The following is a 27,250-nucleotide window of genomic DNA, read 5'->3' as shown; positions in this document are numbered from 1 at the left end:
GGATTTTCCACCGAGCGCTCATTTCTGACGCCTTGCAGGCCCTCTCTATTGATGATCCTGCTGGAGGCGAGGCCTCCTGTTGATCTTAGGATGGCGAGTACTAAGAAGCCTACTCGGGCCTTTCCGGTGCTTGACTTCATCCAAGAGCTTATTTCTGCTCAATGGTCTGACCCCGATGGGCCTTTGAAAGTGGCCAGGGCTATGGGTCAGCTTTACCCTCTGAGTGAGGAGCACTTGGCCCCTTTGGGGATGCCTAAAGTGGATGCGTTGGTTACGGCGGTGACAAAAAAGACCACTTTCCCAGTAGAGGAGGGGGATGGGTTCAGATGTTATTTCCTCCCCCGAGCGTTGGAAACACGCTAAACATAGACTGGTAAATGCCCCGTCTGAAAGTGGTGCATATCCTCCCCCCCCATGGTCGGGCTGTGGGGAGTCTGAGGGGTCTGGCAGGCCCTCATGGATGGATGATCCAGAGGAGGGTGCCTGTTTGCCACTGGATTTGGATGATCCCAATGCGGTCCGGATTTTCCACCGAGCGCTCATTTCTGACGCCTTGCAGGCCCTCTCTATTGATGATCCTGCTGGAGGCGAGGCCTCCTGTTGATCTTAGGATGGCGAGTACTAAGAAGCCTACTCGGGCCTTTCCGGTGCTTGACTTCATCCAAGAGCTTATTTCTGCTCAATGGTCTGACCCCGATGGGCCTTTGAAAGTGGCCAGGGCTATGGGTCAGCTTTACCCTCTGAGTGAGGAGCACTTGGCCCCTTTGGGGATGCCTAAAGTGGATGCGTTGGTTACGGCGGTGACAAAAAAGACCACTTTCCCAGTAGAGGAGGGGTCGCTTTGAAGGACATGCAGGACTGGCGGCTGGAGTCCGCGCTGAAGCTTTTGTGCTTTTTCTGCAAAGGCAGCACTGCCAAACAGATCTACGCTGCCTTTTGAATGAACGTAACACTGTTCAGCAGAGGCCTGTCAAGCTGAATAGTTGGATAAGTGAGACTGTACTGTACTGTATGTAATATGTAGACCACTTTGATTGTAGCCAAAGAAAGAATGTATATACAATCTCATCCTCCTTCCCTTCCCTAGAGGACTGATAATCTCCCTCCCACCCCAGATTCAACATCTCTCTCTTTCTCTTCCTTCCTTCCCTTTTCTCTTCCCCCAGGCCCATTATCTTTTTTTACTGGTGTCCAGTTTTTCTCTCTCCCCTCCTCTGCACCCCCATGAGCAACGACACAAACCTTCATGGTGAGTAGCACCAAGCTGTTTTCATGGTTGCTGGAACTCACCAGCTGTGCCATAGCTACCACCAGTTCTGCTTGCCGGTCTGTAGCTCACTCCACTCCCGTCGTTAGGGCTTCGGCATCTGCTGCCCTCCTGCCAGTCTACCTTTTAAAGGTTGTCTTCTATTGGTCCCTAGCAGTGCGACCTATTCCAAAGCTTTTCCTCTGGCCCATCCCATCTCGTCTGACATCACTTCCTGTTTCTGCATGGGTGGTACAGGTCAGAGAGAAAGCTTAGGACCAATCTGCAGGCAGCGTATGTGCAGTACTGCTGCTGCCGAGGACCAACAGAAGACCACCTTTAAGGTAGGCTGGCATGGGGGGTGATTTGAATTGTGTGTGGTGGTGGTGGGGGAGATGCCGATTGCGCTGAGGATAGGGGGTTGGAAGTGGAAGGGAGCAGAAAAGATGTTTGGAGGAGACTGGAGATGCTGCAATGTGATTAAATTTTTAACCATGATTGATGTTGCAATTAATGCATTATCAACCATGATTAATAATGCATTAATTGCAGCATTAAATGTAATTAACTTGCCCTAATATTATTAAATTAAAATGCTAATATATAAACCACTTATGGACCCTTTTACTAAGCTGTGTTAGGCACTGATGCACAGGAAAAACCTGCATAAAGGCATGCATTTTTATCAGAGCTTAAAAGGAAAGCACTCATATCGTGTTAAAAGGACTTTGTAAATCAAAGCAGCCAACAAATCAAGTTGTAACAGGTCACTTTTAAACAATGAAACAAAAGGAGGGATCTAGTACTTCTTGATGTAATAAAAACTGTATGGCAAAATACCTTTGCTTGGTGGATAAAAATCTTTATAGCACAGTAAAGTCCTAGTTTGTATGTGACCACATAATCTCATATACTGGAAATACTAAGGATCTTTGGTCCACAAATGGACATTTGGTGGCTTGCGCCATCTTTTTTTGGACAATAGTTTACCAGACCAGCAGTGTTTCTCCCCTGCCTGGGCCCGGTGGTGGCAGTGACTTTTAGAATGGTATGGGATGCCAAAACTCTGAGCAACCTGGTACCTGGGGAATCTTCTAGCTTTCCTTTTTTTTTCCCTCCCAATACCTATGGTAATTTACATAAATGACATTGGTTGTTTTGCTAAGCTAATCCTTTAATATGCTTTTTTTCTGTTCACTTGGAAAGATTACTTTTAAGTGAACGTCATATTTGATGAAATCTGTGTGTGACCTATAATGTGTAAATTTTGACTTTACTTTTTCAGGAAGGCGTAAAAACAGAGAATGACCACATAAATCTCAAGGTAGCTGGCCAGGATGGTTCAGTGGTCCAGTTTAAAATAAAACGACATACTGCTCTCAACAAACTCATGAAAGCCTACTGTGACAGACAGGTAATAGTATGTTTTGGATTCTTTAAACTCCAACTTGTTTGAAGGTCTTACCAGGTGTGCTTTTTTCATATGAAGGGGTTGTTGTTTTAGAATTACCTGGTCATTGCTGTTTCAAAAAATAATTTCCCTTCAACAAGCAACGTGAGTCGCCTGCACAAGTGGGTAATATTTTCCTACAGTACTGACCAAGCCAGCGGTCTCCTAGGTTTTTCTGAACATGTGTGGGGTTTCCCAGGTAGCCATTTCTCATGACCCTTTCTTTCAAGCTGCTGAGACTTTTTTGTTAACTCATTAATGTCCTTTCTCTTTACCTTTCTTCTCTTCCTTTTTTTTTCCTCTCTCCTTCCCTTCCCTTTTAAAAGAAAAATGTTTATTCCTTAGCGTCTGTACCAGACCGGTCCAGAACATGGGTTATTTCTGTCAACCGGCAAATGGAAACAGAGAAACAAAGTAGTTTAGCATTTGATTCGCCTCTTAAGGAGACTGTTCATGTGTAGTGCATTTTTAATTATTATAACAAACTGACTTCTTTTTCTGTTTTTGACCTTTTTAGGTCTTTCACAAGTGTACTTAGGGCTTGTATCAGATTATAATTCAAACATTCCAGTATGGATCACTTCCACAAGTAAATGTTAGATCATATAGTCATACCAAGAAATGTCAATTAATTGACTGTTTAAAAATCTGTCTACGTAGCATTGATGTTATTGGTAATAGGAAATTAATTGACACAAAACTGACATTTCCTAATAATAATCAGAAATTTAATAAGCAGTTAAGAGATCGGTCATATACTAGATTTGTAAAATCTCTTCCCGGGAGTCTTAATCCAGCTGCTTATTTCTCCTTTAACTCCAGTACTTACTTTTTATGTTAATGCCAGATCTATTAATAAGTTCTTGATATGTCAAGATCTTCTATCTACATTAGATTTAGGATTTATGTTGTGGAAGCTTAGCACTATCATCATCATGCGGTATCAGTCATTCCTAACCTTTGTATACCTGGTTATAGTATTCTTTATTCATCTAGGATAAACAAGGTGGGGGTCTAGTGATAATTTTTTAAGTCTTATTTAAAATAAAATCTTTATTTTACATTGTCACTAGTATCATCTGATATTTCTCATAGCATGGAATTTGTTATGTAGCTTTCAGGATGACCTTTATGACCACTCAAGAGATAGTCTAATACTGTGGGTATACTTTTGCTTTATTGATCCCCACTTTCTTGGAGTAAATCTGAACATGAATTGCTAGATGATATTGCTCAAACTGCTTGTCAGTTTTCGAGGTTGCTAACTTGCTTTCCTTTAGTCCCTCTGGACTGGCCTAGCTCCCTCCCTAGGCAGATTGTGTTTGGTTCAGCGGTAGTGTTGCTCTTCTCTCTTTGGGGGACAGTTGTAACTTACAACCCCCCCCCCCCAAAAAAAAAAAAAAAAAACCCATAAATTTTTTACCAAAAGTAAATGAACTAGTTCATACACAGAAATATTTAATTCTACATGTAATTTGCATACATCAGTTGCCAGTATGGTTGTTTTGCTTTGTGTATGCGGATGGCTATGGAACCCAGCAGGGCACAGATAGTTTCTTGCTTTGTTACTGATATACTGAGACTTGCTAGGGCTGAGCTGGACTCTTATTGGCTCTCTCAAGAAACATTGTTCTCACACTTGCTGGAAGGCCTGCACAGCTCATCAGTTCTGCTGGAAGGCATGCACAGCTCATCAGTTCTGCTGGGCCAGTCTGGAGGGACTAAAGGAAAGCAAATTAGCAGGTAGAACCTAATTTCTCTTTATCTAGCTAGCTAGCACTTTTATGCCAAGGCCAAACGGACTCTGGAGGGTTATATTTATTTATTTATTTATTTATTTGTGAAACTTATATCCCGCATTATCCCAAAACGTCTTGAGTTCAATGTGACTTACAATATAGATTGAATGAAAAATGATATTGATCATAGTATGTTGGATTGAGTTACATAACAGATTAATAGAAGGGTTATAACAATGACTACATTAGTAGCCTTCTTGAAGTCCGCCTCCATTGAGGAGATTTGCTGCATTCTCTTTCACAACCAGTAATCCTTTAGAATCCCCTTCATCCCTTTCTAGCCTTCTCTGTTCCTCTCCCAGAGTACTTCTGTCTTTTTCAACTTAACTGCTAAATAAGTGTATTTTGGAAACGCATGTAAAATTGTCATGCCAATAAAGTTACGTGACTTAGTTTTCTTTCCTCTTCTCAGAAGATGGCAGGGCTATGCTTGGCCCGTTATCAGGCCTGAAGCCAGTAGACAGAACTTGCTGCCATACTGAGTGACTCAAAACAATAGCAAACACTTATATGTGACTTGGCGTGGTCCATTAGTTTGTTTTGATTTCAGGTATCAAGATGGCGGCTGTGGCTTCGACCTTGTCACGTGATGCTGTCTCCTGTCAATTAAACCTCATTTTTGCTGCGGCTGCCGCCCTTCCCTTCCCCATTGACAGCTGTGGACAGGAAGTGCCGTTATTCTTGGTTACAACAGCTTCTTCCTCCTTTTTGAAGTCCATCAGTCAGATACAACCAGCCGATAGGCTGCAAAACTGTTCTCATCCTCTTGCAACACATTGGTCATGCATTCTAACTAATAGGTTACAGGGGGAGGCAGAAGCAGTAACTAGGACACAGAAGCACTTAGTCTTCTTTTTCTGCCCTGCTGCATGGAGATCTCTGCTCCAAATTTAATGAAGTATATCATAAAATATTGGGCATGCTCAGGCACCCAGAGCTAGTGCCTGTGTTTGTAGGAACACAGGTGCCCTCCGGCCTGCGAGCACACTTGTGCTTGGGCAACATCTTGGACGGAGGCCCAAGCAGTTACATTGGAGGATATCTGTAGTAAGGTGACCGAATTCTCATTTCATTTCTTTGTAAAGCATTACAGACCGGAAATGCTGGCCAGAAACCAGATGGACACTGACAGAGCCATCGTTCAGGGGACCTTGTCTTCTTCCACCCAGTAAGGTTCTGCTTGTGTACATCTCAGTCATACAGGATAGTGCAAGTAGATGTTAAGAAAGGTGAAATTACTCATACCTGTTGATTTCCTTTCCTTTAGTCCTGCTGCACCATCCTGTGACCCTCCCTGAAAGACTTTGGTTTAAGGGACTCATTGAGTTCTGCCTGTCTCTGTAGTGGTGGTCTAAAAAAAATATACAAATACATTTTACTTATTGAATTTAATTATGGCTGCACTGGTTTGATGGGGCACCAATGTGGTATTTGGGACCTTCCGCTGGAGTTTCTGTGGAGCACAGCCTTTATACTGGTGATGATTACTGGGAAAAGTCAGTTTCTCTACCTCCGTCTGCTGGTAGGAAGAGAATACAACCCAATTTGTACAGGATGGTGTGGGACAGGACTAAAGGAAAGGAAGTAAACAGGTGTGTCTGTATTTCACCATCTTTGAAAGGAATAGGTGTGATAACAATGGGTTTGGAAGGGAGATAGGATGACAAGCAGAAACCAAAGAGCTTCAGAATGAGAAATCGTTTGAATGATCCAGGTGGTAATTTTAGTTAAATTATCAGCAAGTGTAGTCTGAAAGTGTTGATCCATGTTGTGAACAATCAAAAGTTGTATGTCATCAGCATAAATGCAAGCAAAGTTTCCCAGAGCCTGAATGAGTGTAGCGTAGGGAGCTATGAAATATAAATAATTTGGGGGGAAGAATGGAGTCTTACAGGACACCTCAAAATAAATAGAAAAAAGGCAAACACATTTTTTGACATAACTTGAAAGGGGCAGTGGGGAAATTAAGACTAGAACCAATTAAGTGTAGTACTCTGTAGGCCAGTTTCATGAAGACAGTCCCACAACACTGAATGATCTATGACATCCTTCTCCATATTAGAGTCTTTGGCTGAGGAAGCTTTCAGGTATCAGTCTATAAATCTTTACCCTGATTGAGCAAGAGTTCCCCTACTGAGAGCCTGAAGCCTTTGCCTATGGGCCTTGGCTTGGTGAGGTGATGGCTGGCCGTGGTCCTGTGAGCCTTGGACAGCAGGGATCTTTCGGATCCCCAGACCTTAATATGCTGGGGCCACTACCAACAGTGGGTGAGTACTTGATGGTATTCCCTCCTCCCGTACCTAGAAGGGTCCTGGTGACCAGGGTTCTGGCACACTAGTAGAGCAACTGTGTCGGAGTACTGAAATGATTCTGTTCCTTGGCCCATTAGTTGATATGAGAGCGAGCAAGGGGAAGCCATGGTCTGGCAGCATCTGAAAGGAAGTGGGGTATTGGGACTGCCATGCCCTGCAGAAAGGGGAATCCCTAGCCATGGTGGCAGGCTGCTGTGGGGGAAGGGGAGTGCCATCTTGGTACAGCAAGTGGAGTCTGCCTTGCATCTTTCTGTCCTGTGTGGGGAATGGGTTTGCACCATGCCAGGGGAAGGGGGAGCAGAGTTCTAGAAGCAGCAGTGTGGAGGTGATAGTTCCCACAGCAGTTAGTTTTGCGTTGGTGGGAACTACGGGTGTTTTAGGTATGTCACATAGTCTGTCTTAAAGGATGCACCAGGCTTGCAGTTGAGTGCAAGGAGAGCCACTGGGGGGCCTTATTGAATAGAGCCCTGGGCATTTGTAGTACTGTTTGCAGATTGCTAATCCTAGTTGCAGCCTTTCCAGGCCTTGGAGTCTTGAGTGAGGTTGGGTTTGTTGTGTCAGGCTGTTGAAATTGGTTTCTCAGGCTGTTGAAAATAGGCAATTTAGGTCTATCCCAAATGTGTTTTAGGAATGCAGTAATCATTTATAGCATGATGCCAAATAATAAAATAAGTGACCAGCTGCAACAGGTCATTTTGCATCATGGCTTGCAGAGACCATTCCTTTAGTGCCAATATGGATAAGTTGGGTTCTCAAAAGGCACCTTACAAACCATTAAAAAAAGAAAAAAAAGTATAATGCATAAAAAGGTATGATGCTTCAATCTATAGCCTTTCAGTTCATGAGTCCATGGTTGTAGATGGTCTCTGCCTCTCAGCGTGACAAAAAGATGAGGCCCGATCCCTACAGAAGTCAAGTGATATATGCCAGTTTAAGATCCTCTGTTAAAGACTAATCTTATAGGAAATTTTGCTATGACCACTGACCACTGGTTGGCAGACTTGCTGTTTTCCCCCTTGGGCACAGGCCTGCCCAAGCGGAGTTGGCAATGGGGCCATGGAGACAGAAGTCTGGTGGGGGGAGGGTGGTGTCTTATATCACTGCATAGTTGTAGGCCTTCACCTCCATTTCCACTTCCTAGTATCTTTTTATAGCAGGAGTTCAAATCTCCTCAGGCTCAATCACCTCTGTCTAGCCTGATTTGGGCCAAGGCTGAGGTTTTAGGATATTTGCCTGGTGGGGGGAAGGACTGGCACGGTGGTGGCCCATGGAAGTGCCTCTGACCTCCAGTGATGGAGAGTTTCTGGCCGCTGGAGAAGGATCTATTCCACTGGCAGGGTTTGGGGATCCCCGTCAGCCATAGCTATAGACAGTGCTGTGCCACTCCATTCAAGACCCAGTAGCTTCTGGATGGGTTGGTAGCTGGTGAGCCTTGAAACATGGATGTAAGGGATATTAAGAGCTCCGTTAATGGGATCCTTCATGTTTGGTCAGGATTGTCTTGTGCCAGGTCTGCAGGGTTCAAGACCACGCTTCTGGGAACTCCTGTTTGGAAGGGCTTCTCAAACTACAGGGCAACTACATCATTCTCAGCAGGTAGTATAGACAGTGGCTCCATGACTAATCTGGTTTTGGGCACAGCTTCCCCTGGTTGGGGCCAACGTAATTCTCCTGCAGTTAACCGCATGTCGAGGACAGAGGTTTTTTTGACAACCCTCCATGGAATCTGGTGAGTCTGGCTTGACTCCTGTTGGAGGGTTCTTCCATAGCGCCCAGTCGGCCTAATTCATGACAGGGCAACAATGTCTGTCCTGCTTCTCAGGAGCCCATGTGAAGCAGCAGACCCACCAATCTACTACTACTACTACTTATCATTTCTAAAGCGCTACTAGACGTACACAGCGCTGTACACTTGAACATGAAGAGACAGTCCCTGCTCGACAGAGCTTACAATCTAATCTCAGAGAGAGTGTCCCTGTAGCCTAGGGGGCAGGGTCCCAGCATCCTCACTGGCCAGGACTGGAGACGTCCTGGAGCTCTAGGCACCAAACTCAGACCTCCTAAGGCCCCTCCCTACTGTACTGATCTTGCTTGGTCCAAACTCGGATACAGTAAGCTGTACCATTCGGGTAGCTCCCTGAGGTGGTCCTGGGCAGGGGTTGGCAGAGGTGGGTTCCACTCTTACGTGTCACCCACTTGTGTTCTGGCTTTTTTTGCCTTTTTTTTTTTCTTCATAATATCCTTTGGTATCTTCCTTGAGTGGTTGGTGTTTGTTTATAGTCCAACTCTCACCCTCTTTGTAGGTTTCTGAGGAGGAAATTTCTCCAAATATTAGTTTTGTGCATACCATGACAGGAATGAACCTCTCTCCTAAGCCAGGATATGTTGAGTATGATCTCAGTCTCTCAAATTTACTGCTAACGCTCATCATAATAGTTGGCATTGTGCCAAAGAGAGCTTCTTTCTGGAGTTGATAAGATGTAACATATATAGGCAATTTATCCAGATGCACTTGGAAGTTCTTACTGATCAAGCCTGTGGTATTCAAAATGATGGGAAATATTCCTGTATCTTTCTGTCACATTTTCTTGTTCTCAGACTATATCTTGGTACTTGGGTTGAATCATGTGGAGAGAGGGAAGATCCTCAATCGCTTTGGACTGACACCTCTCCAATCAATGCTGTTCTGGTGTTTTTCACCACTATATCCGGTTTTCTGGCATCCATCTTTTAGTCAGTCGGGATAGGGTTGTCCCAGGATTTTTCACAATTCTCTTAGGGTCATGATTCCAGTGCTTTTCCATTACACTGATGATATAATGCTTACAGTTTCCAGCGAACGAAACACACAACTTTGTTGTGCCTTTCTGTATAAAACTTTTCCACCATCAGCATGGTGCTTCTGACTGCATTGTGAGGTGGGTTATGAGCCACAGGTCTTGGTCTCAGAAGGGGGCTGAAAGTCTCCCAGCTCTTGGGTCTTCGTAGAGAAACAGTTCTTCTCAAGTAATTTCCTTCATGGATACATATGGATGTTCCCTTCCAGAGTTCCACCAAATATTGCTCTTGTTTTGTTTCCTGGTTCCCTAACTGAACCGTTAATATACATGGAGACTTTACAATGACCCTTTGTGTCTGTAGTGTGCTATTCAGCTATGTGTTCTGGGAAGTTGAAGAATCTAGCGTGAAGCACAGGACCAGCAAGGTAAGTCGTTTGTGAGTTTATAAATTTCTTTATATGAATTTTGTGAAGGAACAGCACTTTTTAGAGGAGTGTCAAAGAGGAGTTATTTAGTAAGTGAAGGTTTTTTTGAGAACAGTCTTTTTTTTCTCTACTAGTTGTTTTCACTATTTTTTTCTCCTTGCACCTTTATATCTAGTGGAACAGATGATAAAAGCAAAGGTACTATTAAATACTCCGTTGGGAGTGTTTTGCAGCATTAATGTTTGAGTTTCTTTTTATAATTAAACATTCATTTCCTCTGCATCCATTCTCTATAGTAGGCAAACTTCTTAGTGGATTAGTGTTGTAGTATAGTTGGTGCCTCTTTGCTTCTGTCACTATAAATGTCATTGAGCACCTGGTTTAACAAACATACTAAATACAAATGGTTAAATAAAAAAAAATCTGTGACTCTTGACATTAGTCTATTCTGTTTTACTTAGTTGAGCCTTACAGGATAGCCAAAGACTCTACGATTGCAAGCAAAGGTCATAATATATGGATATCTTGCAGTGAATCTGTCTCGATGCCTGGCCATGGTTTTCCCCTATGCATGCCTCAGCTGCTTGGCAGTGCAGAGGGCCTTACAGAGCTCTAGTGGCTCTCTCAAACATTGTCCTGGTATTCTGTTTCTCATTGTGAGTTTACAGCCAGTGCTTAGTGATGTTGGTGGGTTCTCCCCTTGTTTTGTGAGCTCTGCAGTCTTCTGTGCCTTCTGGGAGTCACTTGGCTCAACTCAAAATTCCTGCTTTATGCTCAGTTTGTGCAGATATTCTTGTAGCCTTGCATCCAGGCCAGGTCTCCTAGCCCTAAGTTGTGGTCATGATTCATTGGTGAGTTGTTGCTCTTGTGACACCTTTTGGTTGAGTGTGCATAGGGTTGCCTCAGGTTCATAGAGGTAATTTCTTCTTCCTCAGTTGGATCGTTCATGGTTGCCCCACTTTGCAGATGGCAGAAGAGCAGAGCAATGCCATTTGTTTTGACTGAATGGTTTGGCTGAATGGTCTAGGGAAGCCATCTGTTACTGGCTTTTCTTTCAAACGGGTTTGGCAGTCCAGGGCTCTCCTTGACGTTAGCATGTTCACTGCCTTTATTTAAGGTACATGATGATAGAACATGATATGAGGAGTGCACTTATTTTGGTGTCGTTGCCATGATGGAGCATCACAGTGGTGAGGGTGCTAGGATGAGGGGATTATTGCCTTGTGTAGTCAGTGTGTGGTGGGGATTTAGTCTTCCACCTGGAGTCCTTGAAGCTTTGTTGCATCCTACTCGTCTAGACTTGTCTAGTAGGAGGGATATGAAAGGTAAAATTTGTTCTTGCCCGATTTCCTTTCCTTGAGTCCTGCTAGATCGGTCCAGGACCCACCTCAGAAGACTACGATGCCACTTCTTTTCTCTTGCTCAGCTACATACAAGTTGGTGTCTCTTTCCTTGGGGAAATCTCCAAGAACATTAAGTCAGTAATGGGGGCATGAGTTTAGGTCCCTGATGGCGAACCTATGACACGCGTAGCCATTTTTGATGACACGCGGCGCCGCCGCAGTGTGGTCCGCCCTCGCTCCCGGAAACTAACCTTAAAGCCTCCTTTCACGTCGCAGCAAGCAGCAGCAGGGCAGGCCACTCCTTCCTTCCGTGTCCCGCCCTCGCCTGACGTAAAGTCCGCGAGGGCAGAGCACAGAAGGAAGGAGGAGAGGTCTGCCCTGCTGCTGCTTGCTGCGACGTGAAAGGAGGCTTTTAGGTTAGTTCTGGGCCCGGTAGCAGGTGGAGGGGGGGGGCCCAGCGACCTCGGGTGGGCAGCGATCTCGGGTAGGGGGGGCCCGGGGGCGGTCCTAGTAGATTTTTCTCGAAGTGACACACCACCCGAGTTATGCTCGGTTTTTTCGCGAATTTTGACACACCAAGCTCAAAAGGTTGCCCATCACTGGTTTAGGTTAATGTTGTGTTAACAGTATGTTCAAGTGCCTTTCAGACCTGCTTTGTCAGTAGTAAACTGATGAGTTTCAGGGCTGTACTTTTCCTTATACTAGTGATGACCTCACTGAAAGCTTAGTGTTTTTTTGTTTCTGCTGGTTGAGGAGCAAAATCCACTTATCTGGTTTGATCTAGTAGGACTCAAGGAAAGGAAGTTAGCAGATAAGAACAAATTTCACCTTTTTAATTTTCTTATGCCTTTTGTGCAGGTAGACACTATTTAAAAAAAAGTTGTAATAATCATGTGTGATCTCTGGCTTTTCTTATGTGTCATTTTTGCTTCTGTGCCCAAATTCTTTATGATGAACACAGTTGGATGAGTTCCGCATAGCCCACTAGATAATTTTTTAGTTTAATCAACAGAGCTAACAAGAAGCAGTAAAGATGAACATACAGTTAAATTACAAAAATCTTTACCATTTTTTTCAAATATTTTACAGGGCTTATCAATGAGACAGATTAGATTTAGATTTGATGGACAGCCAATTAATGAAACAGACACACCTGCACAGGTATGGCACATAAAGTCATAATTTACTGTATATTTTATTGCTGTTCCTGGTTATTGTTTGTCCTTTGTTTGCATGAAAGCTAATGTACAGACAAGGTAAATAGAAAAAAGTCTTGTTTCCTCTGAAAAATCCCTCCATCGACTGGGGCAGATTCCACATTTAGCATCATACTGTGACTGACTACCTTAAAAACTCTTGTTTACTGGTTAATTTTGGAATAGGTTGCTAAGCCAGTTCGCAGAGCTCAACTTTTTTTTCTGTTTGAATTGCTAAAAGGAGCTTTACATACATACATACATACATACATATATACATACATACATACAGAAAGATGATGAAAAGAGAATCAAAGGTCAGTAGAGGGGCTTGTAGACCCATTCCGCTGAGAGAGAAGAATGAGCTGCTTGAAAAGGAGAGGGGAGGGTGGATGACTTGAGTTTTAAAGGAGGTAGTTAGAAGGGAATGATTTGAGACTTAGTTGAGGGAGGGGGCAGAGTACACTGAAGCATTTGATCAAGTGGAGGAAGGAAGGAAGAAAGGAGAAGGGACTGAGCAAGCACATCAACCACTACGCTCTACAGTGCCTTCCTCTCGATTATCCTTGATGTTTGTCCCATTAATTCAGATACCTTCCTCTTGACTACCACCTTTGCCAGGGGGATGTTCATGTACCCTTCCCCCAACTGTCTCCTGAAAAATCATTGCTCCATTCCCCAAATCCCTTTCTCCCCACTATGAAGAACTCTTCCTCATTGTGGAGAAATGTTGGGGTTGGTTCCTTGTCTGGTGGCAGTCAACATTCTCTCTAAGCCAGGGAAGCAGATGTGCAAGTCATGATGTTTCCAAGCAGCAATTGGGTTGGCATAGGCAGCAAGTTATTTAAAAAAAAAAAAATGGAAAATATTTTTATTCAACTGAAAATTTCCTTGTCATCAAGCAGATGAATCCATTACGAATGGGTTGTGTCCATCAACCAGCAGAGGGAGATAGAGAGCACTGAAAAACCATAGTGCCTCATGGCCAGCTAGCTCCATCTGTCTCTCCAGTATTCTCTATCTCCCCAGCAGGGTGGACGCAGCTTATTCAGCTCCTTCAAAAAAAATCTGCCTGGAGTGGCTTCTGTGCTTTGGCCAGTGGTAGCAGGGGTGTTGGGGACTATTGCAGCTCCACTTTAAAGGCACATAGGTTCGCCCTTTCCATGCCTTACCCGGCCCCCCGATGTCGATGTAGACACACAGGTTTGTCCTGTCCCTGTCTTTTCTCTCACTCTCCTTTGTGGATGCAGGCACTTTGGTTTGTCCTTTCCCTGCCTTTCCCACTCTACTGATCCTCTGGAGTTTGAAATTTGCCTCTATTGCTGTTACCTCTAACTTTCCTCACAGCGTTAAAAAAAAAAAAAAAAAAAAAGTTGCATCACGCTTTGGTGCTGCGATTCCAGAAAAGAGGTTTTCTTCTGATTGTGCAGCGTGACCGGAGCTCTGGGACTCGGTCTGGTGAGGTAAGAGCGTTTTCTAGCTCTTCTGGAGAGGGCCCGCGATCGGGACGTTTTTGGCGCGAATCCGCCATTTTGAATTTTCCGCCGTTTTCGGTGATGGCTGCGGAGGTTGTTAAGCGCTGTTCCAGGTGTGGCAAGCCCAGATCAGCAGCAGGGCTCTGTAAATCGTGCTCTTTAGACGTCAGGGCCAGCACGAGCATGGCGAGCGATGTTTGTTCCCGCTTAGTGGAGCTGGCAGCGGGCGCCATTTTGGACGCGCCGCATGGCGCGACCCCCGCAGAAGCAGAGGGGTTTGAAACTGGAGGGGAGCCTCGTGTGGAGGCTAACAGGGGAGCTTCTATCCCCGGACTGGAACCGGGAGGCCAGGGTGAGCCCTTCTCCCCTGAGTTTGTGTTGCTGCTGCATAAAGCATTCATGTTAAAAAGAGCTCTCCTGCAGGGGTCTCATTCTGCCCTGCTAACTGTTCCCCCTCCAGTGGAGCGTGACCTCGGATTGCCATCAGGCGCGTTTTCCCCTGACAGCTGGCTGCAAGACAAGCGCAGAAGGGTTAATTCCCCTTCAGAGAGTGGTGCCCCCCCCCCCCCCCCCGGTCGGGATATGAGGATTCTGAGGGGTCTGACAGGCCCTCGTGGTCTGAAGAGCCAGAGGAAGGTGCAGGATTGTCACCGGATCCAGATGATCCTTCTGCGGTGAGGATTTTCCACCTCGACGAGCTGCCAGCGCTTATTTCTGATGCCTTGCAGGTCCTCTCTATTGAAGTTCCTGGGAGTGGCGAAGCCTCCTCTGGTAATCCGAGGATGGCAAGTACTAAGAAGCCTGCTTGAGCCTTTCCTTTGCATGACTCCATCCAAGAGCTTATTTCGGATCAGTGGGCTGACCCCGAGGGGCCTTTGAAAGTCGCCAGGGCAATGGGGCAATTTTATCCTCTAAGGAGCATTTGGCGCGCCTAGCAGTGCCTAAAGTGGATGCCCTAGTCACGGCTGTGACAAAGAGGACTACCCTCCCAGTTGAAGGCGGAGTCGCCCTGAAGGTCATTCAGTACTGACGCCTGGAATCAGCTCTGAAACGGTCCTTTGAAATTTCAGGCCTATCCTTACGGGTGTCTGCATGCAGCTGCTATGCTGCCCGAGCCTGCCTTGCTTGGTTGCAACAGGCAGTGGAACAGCCCAGGGATGGAGCGGAGCCCCTTACTGAGGTGGCACCGCAGATGGAGTCGGCCTTGTCTTTCTTGGCTGACGCCCTTTATGATCTGGTCAGAGCTTCGGCTAAACAGATGGCTGTGGCGGTGGCGGCTTGCTGCCTTCTGTGGCTACGGCATTGGGCAGCTGACATGGCCTCTAAGCAAAGGTTGGTGAAGTTGCCCTTTCAAGGTCTTTTCCTGTTTGGTGAGGAGTTGGAGAAAATTGTAAAAGGCTTGGGGGATGCCAAACCCCAGCGCTTACCCGAAGATAGGCCGAGGCCTCTCTCCAAGGGTCAGGCGGTTCCCTCCTCTTACAGACCTCGCTTCCGTGAAGCTACAAGGTACCGCCCGGGGCGTTCTGCTGGGTTCACTTCTCGTGCCCGCTTTCAGCAGAGGAACTCCTTTCGTTCGGACAAGCGATCCGCAGCGACCGGCTCAAGGCCTGAAGTTCAAGGGCGACCCTCTCAATGATGGTACGCCGGCCCTCTCCTCGATTCCTGCAATAGGAGGACGTCTTTCCCTCTTTCTCGAGGAGTGGGTCAAGATTTCTTCAGATCAGTGGGTTTTAGACCTGATCAGAGATGGCTACAGAATAGAATTCAATGCCCCGGTGAGAGACGTGTTTGTGGAGTCCTGATGCAGTTCTGCCGTCAAACGGGCGGCGGTAGAGGAGTCCTTGCAAGGCTTGATTCACCTAGGGGCGGTGTCCCCGGTGCCTCCCGCCGAACATGGCTCCGGCCGTTACTCCATTTACTTTGTGGTGCCTCGAAAAGGTGGGTCTTTTCGGCCCATCCTCGACTTAAAAGAAGTCAACAAGTCACTAAGAGTGCGGCATTTTTGCATGGAAACCCTGAGCTCTGTCATGGCGGCGGTACAGCCAGGAGAGTTTCTCACGTCTCTGGACCTGAAAGAAGCTTACTTGCACATTCCTATTTGGCCCCCGCACCACCGGTTTGTACGGTTTGCGATGTTGGGAAAACATTTCCAGTTTCGGGCCTTGCCTTTTGGCCTCGCCACAGCTCCCCGAACATTTTCCAAGGTAATGGTGGTAGTAGCTGCCTTTCTCAGGCGAGAGGGTATCCGGGTTCACCCGTACCTCGACGACTGGCTCATCAGAGCGGATTCTGCAGAAGAGAGTCATCATGTAAGCCAGAGTGGTCTCAGTACTTCAATCTCTGGGCTGGGTCGTCAGTATACCCAAAAGTCACCTGACCCCCCCAATCTCTAGAATGTTTGGGGGTCCGGTTCGACACAGTTTCGGGGTTTGTGTTTCTACCCAAGCAAAGGCGGTGCAAGCTTCAGAACCAGGTCCGTCTGCTCCTGAGGATGCCTCGCCCGCGAGCTTGGGACATAGTCCAGCTGTTGGGGTCGATGACGGCCACCTTGGAAGTGATGCCCTGGGCGAGAGCGCACCTGAGACCTTTGCAGTGTTCCCTGCTTCAACGATGGGCTCCAATATCTCAGGATTACCGGCGCAGACTAACGTGGCTCCCTGCGGCCTGGCTCAACATGGAGTGGTGGCTCTCAGACAGCATGCTGCGGCGAGGAATGCTGCTAGCGCTTCCCAATTGGTGCCTGGTGGTAACAGATGACAGCCTGCAGGGCTGGGGTCACATTGCCAAGGAAGGCATGCCCAGGGTCTTTGGACACCTGAGGAGTCGGAGTGGTCCATCAATCGCTTGGAGTTAAAAGTGATATTCCAGGCGCTTCTGACCTTTCACACAACCCTGGAGGGACTGGCTGTCAGAGTGATGTCGGACAACACGACAGCAGTGGCCTACATAAATTGACAAGGCGGCACTCAGTGCAGGGCACTGGCCGCGCAGGCCATGCAGATTTGCCACTGGGCCGAGCTACATCTGCAGTTTCTGTCAGCAGCTCACATTGCAGGTCAGAGCAACGTGCAAGCCGATTATCTAAGCAGGCATCAGTTTGACCCAGCGGAGTGGGAACTGGCAGACGAAGTGTTCTTTCAGATCTGTGCCAAATGGGGGACGCCTGTAGCGGATCTTATGGCGTCAAGCGCAAATGCCAAAGTCCCGTGCTTTACAGCAGACGGAGGGATCCTTGCTCGGCGGGGTTGGATGCCTTGGCTCAACCCTGGCCTCAGGGCCCTCCTGTATGTGTTCCCTCCGTGGCCTTTGATAGGGCGAGTACTCCTGCGGATTCGGCTACATCAAGGAGAGGTGGTTCTCATTGTCTCGGATTGGCCCAGGCGGCCGTGGTGTACGGACCTCTGGCGGATGCTGGTGGAGGTTCCCCTTCCTTTGCCTCTGGTACCGAACCTGTTGTCACAAGGGCCGGTAACCATGGAAGATGCCTGCCGCTTTGGTCTTACGGCATGGCTCTTGAGAGGGCGCAATTGAGAGACAAGGGCTATTCCAACAAGGTCATCTCCACTGTCCTTCAGGCCCGCAAGCATTCCACTTCCGTTGCCTATGCTCGGATTTGGCGCCAGTTTGAGGCTTGGTGTGCTGCTAAAGCGATTACACCCATGCGGGCTTCTGTCTCGCCGATACTTGACTTTTTGCAGGATGGTTTACAAAAAGGCTTGGCCTATAATTCCCTGCGTGTTCAAGTTGCAGCCTTAGCATGTTTCGGGGGAAGGTGGCTGGCCTCTCCCTGGCTGCTTATCTGGAGGTGGCACGGTTTCTTAGAGGGGTGCTTCGGCTCCGTTCTCCTGTGCGGGCTCCGTGTCTGGCCTGGAACCTGGGGTTAGTTTTAAAGGCCCTTCAGTGTTCGCCCTTCGAGCCGCTTAGGCGAGCTTCGGAGAAGGATGTGACCCTAAAGACGGTCTTGTTGGTGGCCATTACTTTGGCAAGACGGGTGTCTGAGCTCCAGGCGCTGTCCTGTCGAGACCCATTTCTGCATTTGCACCTTCTAGATGTGCGAAGGACTCTGTTGCAGTATCTGCGCATGTCAAATGCTTTCAGGGCCTCTGATCACCTTTTTGCTTTCTTGTCAGGTCCTCGCAGAGGGTCTCCAGCGTCTAAAGCTACTCTTGCTCGTTGGCTCAAAGAGTGGAGGAGTGGCCTAGTGGTTATGGTGGTGGACTTTGGTCCTGGGGAATTGAGGAACTGAGTTCGATTCCCACTTCAGGCACAGGCAACTCCTTGTGAGTCTGGGCAAGTTACTTAACCCTCCATTGCCCCATATAAGCCGTATTGAGCCTACCATGAGTGGGAAAGCGCAGGGTACAAATGAGACAAAAAAAAAAAAGCTATTTTTTCAGCATATCTGCTGTCTGGCCGGCCTCCGCCTGAAGCCTTTAAGGCACATTCCACAAGAGCGATTTCCTCTTCTTGGGCTGAAACTGGAGCACTCTTTCTTCAAGAGATATGCATTGCAGCGACATGGGCTTCTAAGCTCTCATTTGCCCGACATTACAGGCTGGATGTGGCTGCCAGGAGGGATGCGCATTTTGGAGCACAAGTGCTGGCGCGTGGTGTGGCCTGTTCCCACCCTATCTAGGGATTGCTTTGATACATCCCATTCGTAATGGATTCATCTGCTTGATGACAAGGAAGGGAAAATTAGGTTCTTACCTTGGTAATTTTTTTTCCTTTACTCATAGCAGATGAAGCCATGAGCCCTCCCTGATTGATTGATTGATTTAATGCTGTGTTGGGTTCAGTTTTTCCTGTAGATATGTTCCCTCATTGGGAGAAGTTGGAAAACAGTCTTCAGGATTTCTGTTCTGTTACAGGAGATTGAGTTCGTCCCTCCTTTGAATTACTGCTCCTGTTCTGGGGCGTTCGTTCGCTGTGAGGAAAGTTCTTGTTGTTCTACTTTGCGGTGTAACACTGCTTTGGAAGCTTCAAATACTGAGAGGCAGATGGAGCTAGCTGGCCAAGAGGCACTATGGTTTTTCAGTGCTCTCTATCTCCCCCTGCTGGTAGGTGGACACAACCCATTTGTAATGGATTCATCTGCTATGACTAAAGGAAAGAAAATTACCAAGGTAAGAACCTAATTTTCCCATAATTTGAGAACTACGAGTTCATATTATCTTTCCAGAAAATACTTGTTTTAAAAGATTTTTGTAATTTTTTTTCTATTTGTAGGTTTTTTTTATGTTATTTGTATGTTATTTTTGTTATCTGCTTTGAACTTTTTTGTGAGTTGGCAGAATACAAAAGCCACATTTCTTAGCATCAGCTCCACCGTTCTGCACAAATGGGTGTTATTCCTTCCCACCAGCAGGTGAGGTAGAGAAAACTGAATTCTGCCAATTACATCACCACCATAAGCTGAGGTACTTCCTGGAACAATCCAGTATTTTTCTCTACCTTCAGCAGGTGGGTAGGTTGTGCTGATTATACTCCTGCTCTTGCCCTAGGGCCCCACTCTGCTGGCCGCAGCCGCACAGCTTGGCGAAGCCTAACGGCCACTCCCAGGTCACAGTCTCGGGACCATACCTGGTTGAGCTTGGAGCTTAGCTCCGCAGTCCTCAATTGTACTTATTAGTGCAGGTGTGTGAGGCTTTGGCTCGGTCCTGCAAGGCCTTGCTTGAGGAGTGCGGGTCCACATTCATCCTTTTTGGGTGTACTCCCCATGGGCTTCCCCTGCAGTTCCCAGGCTTTCTAAAAGTGCTCACTTTATATACCCCCCCCCCCCCCCCCCCCAGAAAAAAATTCAGTTGTCTTGGCTAGCTTTATGCCCTTTGTCAGGGGCTAATGCCATTGTAAAGAACTGAGTAGGAATTTTCTCTCTAGACGTACCCAGAGAAAGAGAGAGGGATGATGGAGATGCTGGAGTCCCAGGCCAAGGCAGGCAGGCAGGCATGCTGGTGACACACACTGTGCGGTCAGCAGAGCCAGCAGCTGAGCAGGGATAATAGATTATTTTTATAGTGTGTAAATGTGGTTCATTCAGTCTGTCTGTTTTTCTCTCAACATAGATACATTTTTCTCGGTCTTCTAGCAAGTCAAACTGGCAGTTAGAATCCCCTCTTCTCTATCCATTCACTCACAGGGAGAATAAATCCCTGATCATGTGATGTGTTTTTTCATTCCTGTCCATCCCAGGTCCCTCTGTGTGTGTGCCTGTGTATTGGGGGAGGGGGGGTTACTCAGCTCGACCCAGACAGGTCAGCACCATAGAATGGATATGGTTGTTCTAGAAAGTCCAGGTTCTTTGGAGGGCTCAGAGGGCTTCTAGTCCTCCATGGACTCCAGTTCCGAAGACAGTCTCTTTAGAGGCTGTGGAGGGCAGTGGTCCTATTGGGTTCTGGCTCATTTTGTCTCCTCAGTTGTCTTATCTCTTACACAAGGTTCCGGGGCCTTGGTTGTGCTTAAGCCTCTTGCAACAGGCCCCTCAGAACGGGTTCCGAAGCATTTTCCACTCCATAAGGTCCTCATCCGCATGAGAATAGCAGAGTGGGAGTCCCCGGATGGTCCTGTCATCTCTATGCCTTCGCTGAGGAGATTGATCAGAGGCCTTCCCGAAGGTGGACGCCCTGGTTATGGCGGTCATGAAGGCAATTGCTGTACATGTCCAAGGGGACTCAGCACTTAGGGAGCGCCATGAAAAGAATGTGGAGCAGTAGCTTCACCTGGCCTTTTCAGTGGGGGGGGGGGCCCAGCATTCAGGCTGCTATCTGTGGCAGTTATGTAGCTTCATGCTGTGTTGGTTCCAGTAGTTGCAGGAGTCCATGGAGTTTTCTTGCCTGAAGTACAGGACGGCCTTTTTGGGCAGATGTCCACTACAATCTGGTCCTTCTGGCTTTCCACTCGGGGAACATCGGGGGTCGCATTTGGTTGTGACTGCCACTGGGTACGGGTGCAGCTTCCAAGAAGTTTTTGAGTCACCTGCCCTTTAGAGGGCTCTTGGTCTTTGATCACTTGGAGAAGTTGGTGAATGATATGGGGGAGGCATGGTTCTCTCTCCCTGAGCTTATGGTAAGTGTGCACAGCTATTCTCCGGGGACAAGCAGGTTGCTTGTTCTCACATGTGGGTCGACGTCCGCGTCGGCCCAGGAAACGGCAAATTTTCACCAGCAAAATTAAAAAGTTTTGCCAGAGCCTTCTGGCGCGCGAATCGCGTGCACCGTGCATACGCGGACGACTTCCCGCCCGCTGCATTGAGCGTGTCTCCTCAGTTCTTTTTTGTCCGTGACGAGGTGACAGGATTTTCTAGTTCTCCTCGTTTTGGCCCAGGAACGAGAGTCTGACGACTTTTTTCTATTTTCCTATTTTTCTTTTATTTAAAAAAAAAAAAAAAATTTCTCCCGTAATTATGTTCTAGTTTTAGCCCTCTTTTAAGTTTTATTTCTTTTCGATGCGGCCACTTTTAGCAGCCGCGCGGTTGGGCTCTTCCCTTTCTTTTGTGCCCTTTTTTCTTTTCAAAGGCGCAATCGCGTCTTTTGATTTCGCCTAAGCCGTTTTTCCTTCCATGTCATCGAAGACTCCCAGCGGCTTCAAATGTTGTACTCGGTGCAACCGGACCATCTCAGGTACCGATACCCACGCCTGGTGTATCCAGTGCCTTGGGCCTGACCATAGCCCAGCCGCTTGTAGCCTGTGTCTTCGTATGAAGAAACAGACCCAAGCGTCTCGAGAAACCCAACGAGAAAAACTTTTTGGGGCTCGGTCCGGTCCTTTGATGTCGACATCAACATCGGTACTGAGGTCGTCGTCGTCAACATCGACGTCAGGAGCAGAGGTAATGGCTGCTGAGAGACCAACTTGCGCTGGGAGCAGTGAGGCGTTGAGTAGGTTTCCACCTGTCTCGAGGCCTCCTGTTCTGCAGGCCCTCCGGCCCTGAGGAGATGAGAATTCCCTGTCCTCCTCATCGGTACCGAGGAGTCTCGACGGGCATTGAGTGAAGACGAAGAAGCATCGTCATCGTTCTCCTTCGACGCACGGTACCGGGAGCTCCGGGGCGTTGATAGAGTAGGCACCCGAGAATCGTCAGCGCCGAGAGGATTGCTCCCCCTCGATACAGGAGGTGCCGATGCATCAGTCTCCTAGCAGCTCGATGCCTGCTCCCGAGCCTCCACAGTTTCTGACACCGCCTGTTCCACCGACCCCGCAGCCTTTTCCGATGGTGGCTCTCGACGAGCGCATCCGGGCCTTGTTTTCAGAACTTCTGGAGGGACTGCTACGTCAGTCAGCTTCAGTGTCGGGGGTGCTTGCACCTTCTGTACCATCTGCTGCAGTGGTGTCTGGCCCTTCACCTGCGGTGAGGTCTCTGACTGCGGTGCCGCCTGCGGTATCGGCTGCCACCCAGGTCGACTCCCCTTCGATGTTGGTGGAGGGATCTTCGCCGCAGTCGGACTGGGCGTCGGCCTCTCAACATCGCCATAGAGGACATTGTTCCTCGGCGTTGAGGCAGGTTCAGTGTCAAAGTACCTTGACACAGGTTTTATCTGACACTGAGCAGGAGCATTCGTTGGAGGAAGAGGAAGATCCCAGGTACTTTTCTTCTGATGAGTCCTTTAGGATTCCCTCTGATCCTTCCCCTTCACCAGAGAGGAGACTATCTCCACTGGAGAGTCTGTCTTTTTCCTCTTTTTGTCTGGAAAATGGCTAAGGCTATTCCCTTCCCTGTGGAGGTTGAGGATGAGCCCAGGGCTAAGATGCTCGAGGTCCTGGGTTATTCTTCTCCACCTAAAGAGGCTGTAACAGTTCCTCTGCATAAGGTATTGAAGGGAAGTCCTTATGCGAAACTAGTCGGCCCCTCTGTCTGGCCTTGTGGTCTCGAAGAAAGCTGAATCTCAGTATCGGATCCACGGTGAACCTGGATTGATGAGGTCCCAGTTACCCCACAATTCCATGGTGGTGGACTCTGCCCTCAAGAGAGCCAGGAGTACTAGAGACTATGCTTCGGAGCCCCCAAGCAGAGAAGCTAGAACGCTTGATTCTTTTAGCAGGAAGATGTATCAGGCCGCTATGCTCACCGCCAAGATTGTCATATCAGCTCTTCACGAGCGTGCACTTGCGGGACTCGATACGGCAACTGTCGAGCTTGGTTGATGCACTCCCTACGGAGTTGACCAAGCTTTTTTGCCAGGTGGTCAGGCAGCAGAAGGTGTGTCGAAAGTTCCTGGCCAGGTTTTCATTTAACACTTTTGATGTAGCATCCAGGATCGCTGCTTAGGGTATAGTGATGCGCAGACTCTCATGGCTGCGTGTCTCTGACCTGGATCATTCTGTCCAGCAGTGAATGGCGGATGTTCCTTGCCGGGGGGACAACCTTTTTGGTGAAAAAGTAGAGGATTTTGTTGATCAGATCAAGAAGCATAATGATGCTATGGATTCTCTCTCCCACCGGGCGCCTTCTGCTACTGCCTCCTCATCTAGGAGGTATTTTGGGGGGGAAGAGGAGTGCTCCCTATTCCTATCCTAGGCGTAGGTACACTTCTGCTTCTCGGCAGCCTGCCTATGCTCAGTCCCAGCGCGCTCGTTCTCGTCAACAACGTGGGTCTAAGGCCCATACTGCTCCCCAGCAAAAGCAAGGGATGGGCTTTTGACTGGCTCCAGTTCAGCATAGCCTCAGTAAACGTGTCAGTACCGGTCGACTTGCTGGTTGGGGGGAGGTTAATGTTTTTTCACCAAAGGTGGCCTCTTATAACTTCCAACCGGTGGGTTCTTCAAATAGTCCGGTTAGGATACACCCTCAATCTAGAATCCAAATTGCCCACCGGGAGCTCAGTCCTACAGCTCTCAGCACAAGCAGGGACTTGCAGAGGAACTCTCCGCCCTTCTAAAGGCCCAAGCGGTCGAACCCATTCAACCAGGGGAAGAAGGGCTGGGATTCTATTCCAGGTACTTCCTTGTGCAAAAGAAAACAGGGGGGATGTGTCCCATCCTAGACCCTAAGGGCCCTGAACAAATTTCTTATCCGAGAAAAGTTCAGGATGGTTTCCCTGGGCACCCTTCTTCCCATGATTCAGGAAAAGGATTGGCTATGCTCTCTGGACTTAAACGATGCTTACACACACACACCTCGATACTTCCAGCTCACTGGAAGTATCTTCGATGTCGGCTGGGAACACAGCACTTTCAGTACCGTGTACTGCCTTTTGGCCTGGAGTCTGCGTCCAGAGTGTTTACCAAATGCCTAGCTGTAGTCGCAGCACAGCTGCGCAGACTGGGAGTGCATGTGTTTCCTTATCTCGACGATTGGTTGGTGACGAGCACCTCGAAGGAAGGTGCTCTGGAGTCTATGCGAATGACTATTCAGGTGCTGGAGCTACTGGGGTTCGTCATAAATTATCCAAAGTCCCATCTCACCCCAGTCCAAAAATTGGAATTCATTGGAGCTCTGCTGAACACTCAGCTCGAGTTTATCTCCCCGAGGCAAGGGCAGGCAACCTTCTGTCCCTGGTGTCCATGGTTCGAACGTCTCAGCAGGTCACGGCTCGGCAGATGTTGAGACTTCTGGGGCACATGGCCTCCACAGTTCATGTAATGCCCATGGCACGTCTGCATATGAGATCAGCTCAATGGACCCAAGCTTCCCAGTGGTTTCAAGCTGCGGGGGGTCTAGAGCAGTGATGGCGAACCTTTTAGAGACTGAGTGCCCAAACAGCAACCCAAAACCGAATCGCAAAGTGCCGGTACTCATGGGCGGGGTCACCACATATGACTCCACCCCTATGATAGCCACACCCCTTACACCAGCCATGGCGCATATAAACAGACATCATTGAAAATATTATACTAGTGTAGGAGAAAAAAATAACATGATTTTCTTCCATTATAAATCATTTCTGTAAGCCATTACAGCTCCAGTATGCCCAGTGCAAAATAAGACAGCAGATGTAAATTCTCCAATTCGACATATTCCAAACACTAAAATGAAAATAAAATGATTTTTCCTACCTTTGTTATCTGGTGATTTTGTTTTTCTATCTATATTGATTCTAGTCGCTGATTCTGCTGCGCTCTATCTGTTCTCTTAACTCCGTTTCCAGGGCTTCCTTTCCAGCCACAAATGTCCAGCAGCCCTCCTCTCCCCCCTGCCCTGCCTCCCTCCCACCCAGCACCCACCATCAGGTCTCCCTCCCACCCAGCAGCACACAGACAGCACCAGGCCGGCCTCCCGCCCTCCCTCCAACCCAACGAGCATCAGGCCACCCGCCCTTCCGTCCTCCCTCTCTCCCAGCACCAGGAACCCCCCTCCTCCTAAAATTTAAAAAGCGTACCTCCTCAGTCGGGGTTAAGGCGGCGTGCGTCGGCAGCGAAGCGCCCGTGCTTCACTCGACGCGCCTTCGGCCTTCCCTGTCTCTCAAGCTCTGGTCCCGCCCACCCATAGGCGGGACCAGAGCTTGAGAGACGGAAGGCCGAAGGCGCGTCGAGCGAAGCACAGGTGCTTCGCTGCCGACGCACGCCACCTTAACCCCGACTGAGGAGGTACGCTTTTTAAATTTTAGGAGGGGGGGGGGTTCCTGGTGCTGGGAGGGAAGGAGGGAGGGCGGGCGGGCTGTTGCTCGTTGGGTTGGAGGGAGGGCGGGAGGAAGGCTGAACTGGGAGGGAGAGTGGGCAGACCAGCGATGGCGCGCATGCCAAGGGAGAGGGCTCTGCGTGCCCTCTCTGGCACGCGTGCCATAGGTTCGCCATCACTGGTCTAGAGGATGTAATCCAACTGTCCACCGACTTTTGGAATTCTCTTCAGTGGTGGACGATTCGATCCAATTTGACCTTGGGACGTCCATTCCAAATTCCTCAGCCACAAAAAGTGCTGATGATGGATGCATCCCTCCTGGGGTGGGGAGCTCATGTAGATGGGCTTCACACTCAAGGAGCCTGGTCCTTTCAGGAAAAAGGTCTTCCGATCAATCTCTTGGAATTGCAAGTGATCTGGAACGCTCTAAAGGCTTTCAGAGACCGGCTGTCCAACCAAATCATATTGATTCAGACAGACAATCACGTTGCCATGTTATTACACTAACAAGCAGGGGGACACCGGATCTCGCCCTCTGTGTCAGGCAGACGTCCAGATGTGGCTTTGGGCGTGCCGTCACGTCATGTTTCTGCAAGCAACTTATCTGGCAGCCGTAAACAGTCTGGCCGACAGGCTGAGCAGGATAATGCAACCTCACGAGTGGTCATTGAACATGGGTGTCGTCCGCAAGATCTTCCGAGTGTGGGGCACCCCCTCGGTGGATCTTTTTGCCACTCAGATCAATCACAAGGTTCCTCAGTTCTGTTCCAGACTTCAGGCCCACGACAGACTAGCATCAGATGCCTTTCTCCTGCATTGGGAAACAGGCATCCTGTATGCGTATCCTCCCATACCTCTAGTGGGGAAGACTTTGCTGAAACTCAAGCAAGATTGCGGAACCATGATCCTGCTTGCACCCTTCTGGCCGCATCAGATTTGGTTCCCTCTTCTTCTGGAGTTGTCCTCCGAAGAACTTTGGAGATTGGAGTGTTTGCCAACCCTCATCACCCAGAACGAGAGGTCGCTTCTGCATCCCAACCTCCAGTCTCTGGCTCTCACGGCCTGGATGTTGAGAGCTTAGAATTTGCCTCCTTGGGTCTTTCAGAGGGTGTCTCTCGAGTCTTGTTTGCTCCAGAAAAGATTTCACGAAGAGGTGTTACTCTTTCAAATGGAGGAGGTTTGCCATCTGGTGTGACAGCAAGGACCTAGATCCTCTTTCTTGTCCTACAAAGACCCTGCTTGAATACCTTCTACACTTGTCGGAATTTGGTCTCAAGACCAACTCCGTAAGGGTTCACCGTAGTGTGATTAGTGCTTATCATTGCCGTGTAGAGGGTAAGTCTATCGCTGGACAGCCTTTAGTTGTTCGCTTCATGATAGGTTTGCTTTTGTCAAAGACCCGAGTCAAACCTCACCGGTGTGATGAGATCTCAACGTCGTTCTCACCTAGCTGATGAAAGCTCGTTTTGAGCCACTGAATTCCTGCCACCTGAAGTACTTGACCTGGAAGGTCGTTTTCTTGGTGGCTGTTACTTCAGCTTGTAGAGTCAGTGAGCTTCAGGCCTTGGTAGTGCATGCACCTTATATCAAGTTTCATCACAACAGAGTAGTCCTCCGCACGTGTACCCTAAGTTCCTGCCGAAGGTGGTGTCGGAGTTCCATCGGAACCA

At 48.2% G+C, this 27,250-nt stretch overlaps 1 protein-coding gene across 1 annotated transcript in view; it reads left to right on the top strand.

Moving 5' to 3' along the window:
• The window catches only part of SUMO3 (small ubiquitin like modifier 3), a 73,337-nt gene that overhangs the window by 27,424 nt on the left and 18,663 nt on the right, over positions 1-27,250 (top strand). Inside the window, exons 2-3 of the mRNA XM_030209944.1 lie at positions 2,532-2,660; positions 12,445-12,516. Coding sequence (XP_030065804.1) covers positions 2,532-2,660; positions 12,445-12,516 — 201 coding nt within the window. The remainder of the gene's footprint in view (positions 1-2,531; positions 2,661-12,444; positions 12,517-27,250) is intronic.

The sequence above is a fragment of the Microcaecilia unicolor genome, chromosome 7 (genome assembly GCF_901765095.1).
Source record: "Microcaecilia unicolor chromosome 7, aMicUni1.1, whole genome shotgun sequence".
Taxonomy (NCBI): Eukaryota; Metazoa; Chordata; class Amphibia; order Gymnophiona; family Siphonopidae; genus Microcaecilia; species Microcaecilia unicolor.
Note: the sequence above shows the minus strand (reverse complement) of the source record. Positions and strands in the feature narration are given on the sequence as shown.